The sequence below is a fragment of the Camelus bactrianus genome, chromosome 15 (genome assembly GCF_048773025.1).
Source record: "Camelus bactrianus isolate YW-2024 breed Bactrian camel chromosome 15, ASM4877302v1, whole genome shotgun sequence".
Classification (NCBI taxonomy): Eukaryota; Metazoa; Chordata; class Mammalia; order Artiodactyla; family Camelidae; genus Camelus; species Camelus bactrianus.
In genome coordinates, this window is record NC_133553.1 from 52575952 (window position 1) to 52589969 (window position 14018).

Below are 14018 nucleotides of genomic sequence, written 5' to 3' on the forward strand. Positions count from 1 at the left end.
ACCAAGGACTCTTAAACCAGTCTCTGTAACTGACCCAACAGGTTTTGTCTCACCATGCTTTGAAAATGGATGCTGTCTTCTGCCAGAATACACGCAGTTCCGTAGATGGTGGTGGGGCCGAGCCAAAGGCTGACGCCCAGGGATAGAGCCCCACATCTGCAGTGACATCACTGGGAAAATATGATGCTGGTGGTTGGCAGGGCTGCCAGAAAGCCCTATTTTTAGCTTGATCTCCACCCTGTAACTTGACAGCCACAATGAGTCTTTACGCAGACTGACCCACACACCTCTGACCACAGGCAAGGGGCTGAGATGGTACGCTGTCCTGTCATTAGCCCAAGGACAAAAGGGCCTCTCTGAGCCTGGGTAAAATCAGTCGGTTTTCTCTCTCCCTGCCCCTCTGTTCAAGAACAGGCTCCCCTAAAAGAGAGTGCAGCCCTGTCTCATCCTCAGTGAGTTTTGTCTGTGCTCTGTGATCCCTGAGCATGCAGGTCTTGTTGCCTCGCTTCCTTTGAGAGGTCGTGGGTCAAGCTAGACAAACTAGATAAACAAAGGAGGCTCCTGCCTCTGTGACTGATGGCTGCCTGGAAGATGGTTTGTAAGCTGGGAGTGGGCCAGTGGATCCACACTGGGAGGGCCGGTCATTTGCTGCATTTTGGGTTTTGAGGTGAGTCTAGGCTAGATTTATTGTGATGTGCATCTTGAAATATAATTTTGGTAACTAGACTTTTTCAACCCTAATTCTCAATCCCCTCTTTTTTTCCTTTTAATGTTTAACCTAGTATGATTGTCTATTGATTTTTCTTTTGGAATGATGTTTTGAAAGTAGCTTAAAAAAATCATTAAAGGTCACGTGGATAGAAGTTAGTTTGAACATTTATTTTTGTCCCAGCAGTGTCCAGTCTTCAGGGCTGTAGGGAGTAAATTGTTCACCTTTGAAGGGCCATAATTCTTTTATACCAAGAAGATTGTGCCCTTGATAATGTCCACATAATACATGGGATCAGGCCTTTTGCCCTTTATTCTGAGAAGGGCAACAAAAATATTAGTAGGGAGGAAAAAAAGCAACCAGCAAAGCATAATTCTTGGTTGTTTGTGGATCCCTCCCACTCCTCTCTTTGTTTGCTGCCAGCAATAATTTTTTCTTTCTTTGGCAGTATCCCAGAGACCTGGGAGAGTAGGGATGGGCAGGAACATGAGAGGCCACCATCTCCAACCTCTCAGGTAGTCAGTGCCAGAAGTTGTGTTTAGCAGTGACCACCACTTTGTAAAACCCCAAGTGCCTTGACTGCTTTTACTATTAATTTCTCACAGCCAACCCTGATTATAGGTTGGGCAGTCTGATTAATCTTCTTACTCCAAAAATAAAGATACCATAGATAGAGTGAGCTAGAGCTCTTATTCATTTGTACTGGAGATTTTTGGCCTCTTTGGCCCGCTGGTTTATTTGGTTCATGGAATCTTCTGGAAGGGACATAGACCACACTCTGCTCTTGGCTGCAGAGGCTGCCAGACACTCATGTTAGAGACCCTCCCTGCAGGAGAGGACATCCATCCTCAAAGGCTCACCCCACAGGATCCTTGCATATTCAGATTCCAAAACGAATGAGGTTGCTAGAGCTTCCAGAATTGGTTAGATTAATGTCCACAACTAAATGTGTATTGTCAGGTAACATTCAGTTTGCACTGAGCTTTCTGCACCAGTGATCCAAAACTCGGTCACGTAAACAGTTGTGCTCCATCTGGAGCCATGTCTCCATCGGCATTTCAGCTCCAGCACTTGGCACCAGCAGTAGGTAGTAGGTAAATGTTTGAGGGACTGGAGTATCTAAGTTTGTTTTATTAATAGATTCTCGGAGCCAGTTAATCCCTCTTTACAGAGGAGGAAATTTGTCTGATTTTTACTGAGTGAAGTTCAGAGAAACACATTAGCTTAATGATCAAGACTGTTCTATCCTAACCCCACCCTGCATTTCGGCTTAATGAAGTTTGAGTTAGATTTGCACAGGTTTGTGGTTGGTGTTTGGGTTATCCAGGCACTTGATTCTGATGTGCTCAGGAACATCAGAGGGCAGAACCCCCACCTCTGGTCCCAGCTTGGGCAGAGCCCGTGTCCAGAAGTGTTGCTGTCTCTGCCTCAAGGTGTGTCAGCTCAGGGAACGGGAGCGGGGGGGGGGAGGGGGGGGACGGGACTGAGGCTGAGCCAGGAAGCTGCTGCTGACCAGGATTGGGTTGACAACAGAGAAAACCGTTCATTTCCAATGTGTTACTCTGAATTACCATGAACTCTAACTTCATAAATGTCTTTTTGAAGTTCCATAAAGAATAAAGACCCACCCTTGACATTCACATCTGCTGACCAGGTTAAAAGGGTGAACACAACCTCTGCTGGTCATGTTGTCATCGGTCCCAGGTCCCAGAGCCAGATTAGAATGGGACTAGAGGGGTAGAGGTTTGTCCTATGGCAACACTGACATTGGGAGGGAGTGGGGCCTGTGAGCTTCGGTGGTGAAATGGAGCCCACGGGTCCTCGTCCAGGTTACAAGCTTGCCCGGGTCTGTCCCTGTCCTCCGTGGGCCTCAGCGTGAAGAGGGGCTTTGTTGCTCCAGGTGGCTCTGAGTAAGACAGTGTCCTGCCTTGCTCCTGCCAGACTGAGCCCCCACCCCTGACCGGGAAGACAAGGTTTTCTGAACACTTCTGCCCTCGCCTCAGCCCCCACTATTCCCAGTAGCAGATATCACTGGTTTTTGCTTGCCTGTTATTTTCCTGATACTCTGTCTTCGTATTCTACTAATCAATCTCAAAGAAGACAAAACAAACACCCCCCCCCCAAAAAAAAGGACTTCATTTTTCTTTGCCACCGTTAATTCCAAAACAGGCTGAGCTAGGTGGAGAAGATAGATTTACATGAGATTTGCTAAGCCTTAAATCCCACGTTGAACTGCCCTGCGTGAGTTTCACATAAAGCCTTTGTTAGGAGAACCATACTGGTATGTATTGTTGTAGAAATGAGGTTTTATGAACTGGCCACAGAACCTACCTATTTTTTAATATCATTTGTGTGGGAGAATTTGCTTTTTTTCTAAACAACCGGCCACAGAGGAATGCCACTGTTAAATTAAGGTCTAATTACACAAATATGAAAAACGAATTAATAGTAATAGGTAATAGTAATACCTTATGATAAAGTACCTAATGAATGACCCCCAACCCTAGAGTTCAGAAGGGGAAACACACCTTCTCTGGATGGAGTGTCTAGAAACCCTAGCCAGCAGGTGGGGTCCAACTGGATCCAGGAGGAGAGGCTCAGGTGTGGGTAGCCAGAGAACAGAGGGCTGAGGGTCAGCCGTGAGGATAAGTGCAGAGAGCGCTTGAGGGTGGACATCAGCGGGGAGCTGGTGTAGGCAAAGCATCCTGGCTAAACCGGGGTTTGTTTTTGGAAGGAGTGGTGATGGTCCATTACTTTTCATGTTTACTGTCACATACGTAATCTATTTAGTTCTCACAGTCTAATAAAGTGGACACTTACACTTTATAGAAGAAACAGACAGAGTGACTAGGGTCTTGCCCAAGACCAGTTATTGCTACTGTGGAATATAATTGGAATTCAACACACTCTCCTGTCTGTTGGTCCCCTCCTTTTGTGCTGAGCCTGCTAAAGAAGATTCTCCTTGGGGGTGGGTCTCGACCAGAAAGGAGATGTGTAGGAATTCATGGAACATGGCATGTTGTTTAATTTTAATCAGGCAGGAATCCTTTATACGCTTAAAGCTCAAAGTGTGATGGGTAGGGAAGATGGTTGGGGACTTAAAGTGAAATGAGTTTGGCTGTATATCAGAGGGGATTTTGGAATTAGTGCTTACCATCCTCTCCTCTCTATTAAATGAAGCATTTGTGTGCGGTGTGTGTAGGAAACATTTTTTGATTAAAAGACAAAACATGAGCAAGTGTCCATCACACTGGTATACTGAGACCAGTAGTGTCTTGTCTATCTCTTCTTCACCCAGACAGGAGATCAGCAGGCACTTGCATGCCAGTGGTCTTTCACCCTTCTACACATAGATTGTATTTTGTAGCTGGAAGTGACTTAGTGAAGTTAGACCCCTTTATCTCATAGGTCCTGGAACTCAGAGTAAGCAGCCGGCAAGGCCGTCCGGCTGGCATGTGGCAGTCGGCCTCTCCCAATTCCCAGGAATGGTGTTCTGTCTGCCCTGCAGTGCTCGGAGGGCTGTTGCTCCAGGTGGCTCCAGGTGGCTCTGGACACCCATGGAGAAAACCAGACGGAATGGGGCTTACCAGGGTGGAGCAGAGTGGTCCAGCCCCCCTCGGGCCTCCCAAAATACCCTGCCAAGAATCCTCCCTCATGTCTTCCTCTTCTATTCAAGGAGACTAAAAACAGCTCCAGGGAACATTTGTTTTCTGTTTTTCATCTCTGGACTCTGACAGAAACCCTGCCATTGTGGTTATTCCATAATTCTGCAAATCCTGATGCCCTCCACGTGTAACTGATCCAAACTCAAGTCTGAGCGGCAGTTGGGGGAGAGATACGAACCCGGGAGAGGTCGGCGAGTTTGCCCAAGACCACATCTCTTCTTGGGGATAGGGCTTGGACTAGCTGCTCTAATAAGCAATTAGAATTATGCTGTCAGCTGCTGGAGGTTGGTTATTTAGACCCATAATTCCCACTCCTCCTTTGAAGTTGGAAAGAAGAGGGTTCTGGAGCAAGCCCTGGGTTGGAGCTGTGGTTGGAGATTTGGGACTAGAAGGGACAGAAGGGACCTTGGGAAGGGGAAACAGGAAAAGTGCCTGCAAAACACAGGAACACGGGCCCTGGTGTGGGAAGAGCAGGGATACTTGTTAGAGTGATTTAAAAGAGGATCAGTAAAAACAGGCATTTCCTCAGAGGAACCCTCCCTGCCTGCAGAGCCCCCCTTGTTTCTGAGTCGCACACAAGTCTGGTACCGATCCTTGCCTCCACATTAATGGCCTTTCACACTGCCCTGTCAGAAAGGACACAGAGGACAGAGATGCTCGTGTTGCTCTGGAAACAGGCCTGTGCCACCCTAGGGAATCTGAAAATAATTAATGGAGACAAGACAGAGAAGCCTCCTTTTCTTGGCAGAATAAGCTGCTCTTGGGGAAACGCTTCAGTGCTTCTTACTGAGAGACACCCTTCCCCCTGTTCCATTGTGTTTACTTTCTCCATTGTTATCTCATCTTCCTTTTGAGAAGATGGAAGTTGAGTAAAATAAAAATAGCTCTTTTTTTGAAAAAATGGAAACTCTCTGCCAGGTGGAAACCACGTCTCCTTGTTTACATTCACGTGGGAGCATCTTGGTTTCCGGTGTAGCAGGACGAGCACACACTCCGGGATCCGAGCTCAGCACATGCCCCCCCAGCCATGCGGACCCCTCATCTCTGAACCGGTGTGTCCTCATCTGTAAAATAACAAGAGTAACTGTTATTATTACTGTACAGTGTTACTGCAACAGTGAAATGTGATAACAGATGTAAACCACCTAACAGAGAGGTGAACATGGTTGCACAGCTAAGAATTTCTAGGTCTTGGGAGCTCTGCCGTTTATATGACCCTACATGTTTTGATGTACAGCTCCGTGCAATCATTAACACTTCTTAAAATTAATTCCCTGTAACGATTGCTCCGTAAACTTGCCCGGGTTTCATTCCTGAGGACATTGTCGAATCCGTCTCTGAAGCTGATGCAGCACAAGTTTTGGGAGCTGGTGTTCTTGAGCTTCAGTCTTGATTCTCACCCCTCACGTTGTGCCACCAGTACATCGTCTGACCTTGGCACATCTGGTTTGTTCTTTTGGTTTAAAGGGGGTTCGTGTGCCACTGAAAATGAGTGAGCTTCAATAAGATGAAACGTGGGGAAGTGTTTGAAAAACAAGAAGTGAGGTATAGCGAGGCGATAAAGCAACTTTCGCTACACAACAGTGAGCCTAGTTTTAATTACTAGCTGCACAACAGTAGTAGTAATATTTAAAATATCTCGGTAAATCTTTCCTGACTTGTTTTCTAGTGAGCTTAGAATTAGAGTTCTTACTATGTATAGAAGCCCAAAGGTTGAGGTTTGGGTATTTTCACATCCTCCCCCCTCCCTCATCCCATCTCCCCCTCTCCAGACACCAACCAGTCATGCATTTTCTCTACCACCTTTTCTTTTCATTCCGGTCCAGAGTTTAATTTAGGGGTGTCAGGATTAGAAGAGTAATATTGTCACCACTATTTTAAGTAACATTCTCCTCTGGCTTTAAATTTGCCTTTCAGTTGACATATATCAACTTTTCTGGTCCTCAGAGGAAGAGTTCTGTCCAGACCCTGAACGTTTCCCATTGTCTCCAGAGAGGAGTATTTTTAAACAATTTGAAGCCCAAGTAAGAGAGTGCCCTCTTGGTAGAGACACTTTGGGTTTAAGAATATCATAATGATTAGTTTACGATTTATGTAGCAGCCCTTTGAGATAATTATTGATTTTATCGCCCTTTTATAGATTAAACAGTTGAGAAGTAAGGCACTGATTTGCTAGAAAGAAGGGAAGTTGTAACTTAAATGTGGACATTTTAACTCCAGTATCATCTTCTACACCAAAACTGCCCAGCAGTAACATATGCATAGACTTGGTTTGCTCATGTTTGATGTTTTAAAAGATATCAAGGCCAGGAGCAGTAGGAAAATTAAAAAGAAAGGGGAACTTTAGCGGAAGAAGAGCAGAGTGTCATCCCTCCCCCAAATCTTGGTTTGATTTTTAGGAGAATTGCAGAAAAACAAAGCAGGGTGAGGGGGTCTCCTGGAAGTTTTCCATTTCCTCTGACTTTTGGAAATTGGTGAGGTTTGTTTTTTAACCATTTGAAGGAGTCTGATCATTTACCTGGAGAGGTTTTTCTGCCATTTTTAATATAGTTCCTTCCTCTGTGTTCCATGCACTGGTGTCTGATGGCTGGTGCTTGAGGGGACTTGAGTTGCATCTAGGTCTGGAGTGAACCACCCATAGCTCCCACCTGGTATGACCAGTCAGCACCTGCATGGGGTCCCTGCCGTGTGGCATTAGACTTTCCCACCCTGCGGGAAAGGTTTGGACCCTCCCACAGCCCTCCCCCTCCCACACCACTGCACCCTATATTCATGTGGAAACCAACACATGAGCCACTGGAGTTTCGCAGAGAGAGAACAGAGGCTTAAGCTGTCTCCTGTGTGTTCGAGATAGAGGTTTTCAAGAGAAAGTGTGAAAGAACAATGGTCGTGCCTGCTGGAGCCTGGGAAGCTCCCTACAGCCCCCCAGCCCAGCCTGTTCTTTGTTCTCCTCCTGCTCAGGTCAACCGACAGGACTGAAACAATTAGTAGAGTTTGCTGTCCTTTATTCAAGGGAACACAGTCCATGGGTGGGGGATTGCACCTCACAGGCGGTGGGGCAGTCTTCCTGAGGGATTCTGGGCCAGAGCGGGTTTTACAGAGGTTAAGAGAGGCAGCAGGGGACCAGGGAGGGGACCAGCTTAGGGGGCGCGGGCCTTGTTTTCCGGAGTGCGGTGAGCTGGCCAAGCTGGGTGAAAAGCTGCAGTGAGTGGTGGTCGGTCTCCTTGCCTGGGGTTTTCCTTCCGTGCAGGCTGACTTAGCTTTGTGACATGGGCTGGGCCGCTGGGGCAGCCTCCGTTTTGTGGGTCCTGATACTTGAGTTCCCTTCATCCATTCTAATGCCATCCGCACTGTCCTCTCACGCTCAGGTAGGAGATAACCTCCTCTGGCCTTGCAGAGGTAGGCTGGGGAGAACATCACTGCCGTCCTCCATCTCGGCATGTGCTGCCAGGCACAGGGTGTTTCAGCCCCAGTCTCTCCAGTCAGGGGCTCCAGCCTTAGAGAGACGTGGAACAGCAGTGAGAAATGTCAGAAGCCTGGGGACCAGAGTGCCTGCACCTCCTGCAGGCAGTTAATCCCCATCACTCATCTTTGAATTGAGGTTTAGCAGGAACCTCATTCAGTCCAGAAGCCCCCAGGACATGAGAAAAACAAGGGACCACTGTGAGTTGTCACTTTGTCACCTTGAGAAATGACTGCTGATCCAGAGAAAATCAGAACTGAAAGCTCACACATGAAAACAGACGCGGAGGCAGCAACTGCCTCCCCGAGGGAGCGCAGGCACCCCTACCTCTCGGAGGCATCTCTCCCTCTGAGGAAGGAGCATGGTGACACCTGGTGCAGGGTGCCCGGGGGAGGCTTCTGGACGCTCCCTGGAATTTTAGATGGTGTCCCACCGCCTTTCTTTTTCATAGCTAACCTTTTTCTTACCACGCTGAATTGCTTGATTTTGATGTAAATGTTATCACTTGACTTAACGTGAATAACAAGTCCTAGCATTTCTGATATACCTGAAATGTATTAGTTGTGGAGTTTCTGAGAGAGAATGTCTTGTTTGCTGGTGGGGAGATTGTAAGCAAAACTCCCATAATACAGACTTCCCTGGATGGGTACCCAAGGGGTTTGGTTCCGGGACCTGCCGTGGATACATACGCAGGGCCGACTAGTGTGAAGAGCCTGACTTTCAGGGATTTCTTTTTCCACTGCTGTTATTTGAAAATAGAACCTGCGGCTTGTGGTAAGGCCTCTGTTTGTAGTCTTACTTCCTCAGTCGAAGCACATTGTTCTGTGCCTGCTAGTCCTTTTTTGTAGGAGAAGAGAAGGTCAAGGGAGAAAAATAATGTGCTCTGAAGCTTGGTACTTAGAGTGGCCACTTGCTACCCCAGTCGTCTTCTCTGCAGATGTTTTCCATCTAGCATGTACCAGAGGATCTCACCTACAGAGGGGAGAGTGGGAAACAGGCAAGATGTTACCGTGGGACCAGCCGCACCCTCACCTGCGTGTGCTCAGGTCGCTGCACACCTGGCTGCCTCTCCTGGGGGACACCAGCTCAGAGCACACACCGTGCCCTGTCCATCTGTGGGCATTCGGTTCACTCTATGTGGGCCTTGTACTCTGAACCAAACCAGAGGCCACTGAGAATATAACAATTATAAAGTATCACCCCTGCTCTCAAGAAGCCAGTAATCTAGTTGGAATTACTAAGAACGGTACATATGAAATAATAGCAAAAATGTAAGATACATGAGTAGTTCCTGAACTCTGTGGTCCAGACCATGAATATACAGGTCTTGGGAGGAGGGAGACTTGAGAGAGCTGGAGTGGTTGAGAATGGTTGGGAGTGACTCCTAGAAGGAAAGATGAGCTTTGAACCGAACATCAGAAGATGAGTGGGGTGTGGTGGTGGCCCAGGAGGTAGGACAGCAGCCAGGCCGAGCACATCTTCTGGCCAGTGGGATGTGTCCAGCCTGGTGGCAGCTGTGAGGAAGAGTGAGATCAGCCTGAGACGCAGCCTCTGCTAGAGGGCAGTGATGGGTGACAGAGGGGCTAGGAAAGACGGAGCCAGCGGGAGAGCCCTGAGCTTGCTCTTGACACAGGAGACGACACAGACCCATTGAAAGTTTCGTGTGTGTGTGAATATATATATCTCTTTATCGTTTGCTTTGTTTATTTAAAATGTTCACCTTCAAAGGGCCTTTTTTGGATTTCAACATAACTGAATAAAAGGAACAGACATTTGGGATATTGAAAGTAGACTACCCTCATATTTTTTTTCCTGTATCCTTTCTGTTCAGTAAGTCACACCCTTTTACTCAGCCCCCTCCCCATCTTCCTCACGAAAACCCCACTCGGAATGCTTCTGGTTTGGCGGTGTGTCCCCCTTTTCATTTTGAGCCAACTTTAGGAAACGACACAAACCAGTCGGTGGCAAACCTATTTTCACGTTTAAAGGAGCCAGAAACTCCTCTGTGTTTTGCCATGCATCTGCAAAAAATTATGTGGATGGCCACAGTAGCTTCTGAAATTCTTTATAAAAATTGGGTTCCTTTTTCTCTAAACTTCCAGCTTCTGTACTCGTTATAAATTGTGTAGCTTCTACAACTAAACAAACCTCCAAAGAGTGATCGGTTGTCGCCCCCTAAGTAAACTTCTCTCTCCCAAGGCTGTTAGATAAATACTGTCCTCGGACTGAAGAAGCACAGGGTTTTGCTGTTTTGTGGGGGCGGGAGAGTGCTGCATGAACGGGCACGTGTGAGCTCTGGGCAGCAGCTCTGAGCCTGTCTCTGCCCTGCCAGATGACCTGTTTCTACCTTTGCTCATTCGTTTCTAGCCTAAACCTACCAAGGGACGAATGCGCATCCACTGTCTGGAAAATGTGGACAAGGCCCTTCAGTTCCTGAAGGAGCAGAGAGTCCATCTTGAGAACATGGGCTCCCATGACATCGTGGATGGGAACCACCGGCTGACCCTTGGCCTCATCTGGACCATCATCCTGCGCTTTCAGGTAAGGGACATGGCCCTGGCACGTCTGCCTTCCTCCCAGCTACGAGCATCCTTGTGAATCTGGCTCCCCATCTCAGAGGGACAGGAAGACCATGTTGAAATGGCATCTCCGAGTCAGGCATGCGGCGCTGTGTATCACATTTGGCGGCCCTGTGGGCATGTGGCAGCCACCATATCCTCCTTCAGTCTTGCTAGCTCCTGAAAATCTGGGCTCTTTTAAAGTGGTTTCTGGGTTGTGTCCCAGCTCACCACATCATCGGTACCTACTCTGAATGTCTGGTGTCTGCTGCTCATCTTCCAGGTGCAGGGGTATAAGGATGTGGCAGAGCCACTACCTCTAGAACATCTGAGCTTCACCAGATTGTGGCATGCATCATAGAATATTTTTTTAGGAGAAGCTGTTTAGGATTATGACACATGTGTGGGCTCCGTTTTCACCTTCTCATTCTCCTTTGGATGTGTGGAAGCAGTTTTCAGGGAGAATGGGGGGAATGTGCAAAAGCCTTATGCTCTTTTGAATTGATGATGCTTTTATGGGTTTGTTATACTAGGTTCTAAGTCTAGAAATACTCTAAGCCAGAAAGTACTCTCTCAAGGTCATTTTGTGCGGTTCCTTCACTTTGTGAGGAAAGGGAGGAGCCTTGCCAGGGATCGCACGGCCAGGCTGGGCTGCTGTGTCTGCCTCTGACCCCATAGGAGAGAGCTCAGCCTTCCTTGTCTGAAGTACCATCGGCCTGATTACTGGCTCTTTCTCCAGGATATTGCTTCATGCTCTTGCTTTTCAATTAAAATCTGAAATGCAGGACAGACTTCTTACTGTCGCATCAGGTTACTCTATAAACAAGAGCCCTAGCAGTCCTGTCTCCTCGGTGGCTGTGTTTTCTGTGCCTTTCCTTCCTGTTAGGCCCCTTTGATGAAGTCTGATTGATTTATCTGGGTAAATAAAAATCTCACCAAAAAGGGCAAAAACAGAAATCAAATTATAGCTCCCTTTGTATTCAACCTCTAACCAATCGCTTTCCTTCTCACTTCCCTCAGGATCGGATCTGGCTGTAGTTCAGTGGTCTGTGTGGGTGGAGGGATGGGACTGAACAAAGACACTCCCCCAATGGGTAGTTCCTAAGCCTTGAGTGATCATCTGCCTCTTTGGGAAAGCTTTCTGCTAATTCAGGTTCCCCTTCCCAGCCCCAGCACTTCTAATTAAGTAGGTCTGAGGTGGGAACCACCGTTGAAGATGACATCATTAATGGAGTTAATTGCAACAATCAACGGCTTTATTTTGCAAACAGAATGCTTATGTAGGCTTATGTCATTTAGTTCCTGAAAGATTTGAAAATGGAGTGAATACCATTAAATTCACTAATTATTGCTCTCGGCCTTAGGCCAGCAGAGGTGAAATGAGCAGGACCCTCCTTGAGCCTCATATCCATTCTGTAGAGTAAAAAGTTCTGTTTCCCTTGCCTGTGGCCTGTAGTAATCAGAGCGTGGCCTCTCTTGACAGCAGGTCGGTGCCCATGGGGACTGGGGAGCTGGCACACACAGCCCTTTCCAGGATTCTCAGCATGAATTGGGTTGAGTCATTGACTCATTAGCTTCCTGCCAGCTTGCCTTTTTCTGTGCTTGAACCTGTAAATGCTGATAAGTACTTTCTCACTTTCCTTTGAGGCAAGAAACACAGGCCGGTGATGTTACTGCATGGCCGGCAGGATTGGTGTCTGGCACGACGCTCTCCTCACCCCCACCTCCAGCAGCTTTGTCAGATCATCCCCTGCTCCACAGACACATTGACTCTGCACCAGTCAAGGGCCAGTGCACATTCTGCCTCCCCTATAAAGCTTCCCCAAGTGTTGACAAAGATCTCTCTTCCCCCAGCTCCTGAACGTATAGCCTTGTCTTATGTTTCCAGCGTGTGTGTGTCCCCAGAGCCTCCAAGACATAGCTCGCCCTGATGGGTGTAGCAGGTGTCCTTTGAATACCAATGATGACGGATGGGTTTTATGCTTCTTTCCCTGAAAGAGAGAGTAAAAGCTGGTGTGAGAAACTGTGAATGAAAGTGTTCGAGTTTGCCTAGTCCACATAGGGAACTATGTTCATTTCAGAAGGGTAGACTTTGTTTCTAAATGAACAAGTCTGGAAGCACAGTCCCTTCATACAAAGGCAAGGAGTTAGTGTGTAAAATTCCACTGCCTTGCCTGTTGAGTCCGTGTCTCACCCCTCCAGGGAGAATCATTCTTGCACATTCACCCTTTGGAGTTTGGAGCTTACACAAACTCATAGTTGACTTGAGTTACTTACTACAGTTAAAAGTGGAGAATTTTTTTAGAAGTATGATTATTCCAATTTCTAGGTGTTACTCCTACTTGAAAGTTTCTGATTTTTAATCTTACATTTATATATTTTTATCCTCTTCCTATTTCTTTCTTCAAAAAGAATCCTGGGTTGTGTTTCTAGATTAAATGGTAAGACCTTTGATGGGGGCCAGGACAGGAAAGCTTGAATTGGTTAGTGCTGAAAGAGGATGGATGGATGGCCTTCTAGGCCAACACTGTTTCCTCTACTTCCCACCCCGTATCTTATTATTATAACCAAGGAACTAAAGGCAAAAGGTGATTTAGAGCATTTGTCTAAAATTGTGTGACTGGTAGGCAGCCTGTGATCCAAAGAGCCCACCTGTTCGGGTGTCCTCCCCAAGAGTTCCAGGGCCCAGCAGCCCTGTTAGATAGCCACTCCTCGGAGGGGACCCCAGGGAGCTGGCCCAAGGACGCACAGTCAGTGGAGAGCCTGGATTCAGACCAGGAAGCCTGACTTTGGTGCCAGTGGACCAGGCTCTGCGTGATGTTGAAGAGGAGCAGCCTGTGAGTAGCTTATGGATGCAGACTGCCGTGGGCCGTTCAGGCCGCTTAACAAAGAACCACAGGCTGGGTGGCTTACAGACAACAGAATCTGCCTCTCACAGTTCTGGAGGCTGTGGGTTTGAGACCAGCATGGTCAGGTGGCTTGCAGACTTCTCATCATGTCATCGCCGGGTGGAAGGTGCTGGGGATCTCTCTGGAGCCTCTTTTATAAGGCGAGGATCCCATTTGTGATGGTTTCACTCTCATGACTTAAGCACCTTGGCAAAGGCCCCAACTCTTAATGCCATTGCCTTTGGGGGTTAGGATCTCAACGTAAGAACTTGTGGGGGGTACATCCACTCAGACCACACAGCACAGACCACGTAAACAGCATTTAAGTGCGCTCTTTCTCTCAGAGTTTGGGTCCGTTTTCAGGAAATGATGCACACACTGTCGTCATCCACAAAGGACTCGCTCTCCCTGGTGTGAAAAATCTTTGGTTATGAAAAACCAAACCTAGTATTTTTCTGGAGTCCAGTGAGGTTCAAGGTCTACCATGTGAACCACCATGCTGGCTTTTAGTTAGAAAGGTGGGTTATGCTGGGGGTAGAAGTGACCCCTGATTGTTTCTGGGAAGTCATGCAGATAACTAGTCTTCACTCTTCTCCCTGTGCAGAGTAGAAAACCGAGTTCTGTTGGTGTTTCTAAGAGGTGAACCCTGGCTTCAGAGACCAGTTTTCGTCTGACCCTCAGAGTAGCCGGTCTGCAGGGCTGGGTGTTGATCTAAAGTTTACTCTTTATGTATAC

At 47.4% G+C, this 14018-nt stretch overlaps 1 protein-coding gene across 6 annotated transcripts in view; it reads left to right on the forward strand.

The window, feature by feature from the left end:
• The window catches only part of SPTBN1 (spectrin beta, non-erythrocytic 1), a 184551-nt gene that overhangs the window by 118291 nt on the left and 52242 nt on the right, over positions 1 to 14018 (forward strand). For all 6 annotated transcript variants that reach the window (XM_074341141.1, XM_074341142.1, XM_074341137.1 and 3 more), the window contains one exon: positions 10205 to 10378. In XM_074341141.1, the coding sequence (XP_074197242.1) occupies positions 10205 to 10378 (174 nt within the window). The remainder of the gene's footprint in view (positions 1 to 10204; positions 10379 to 14018) is intronic.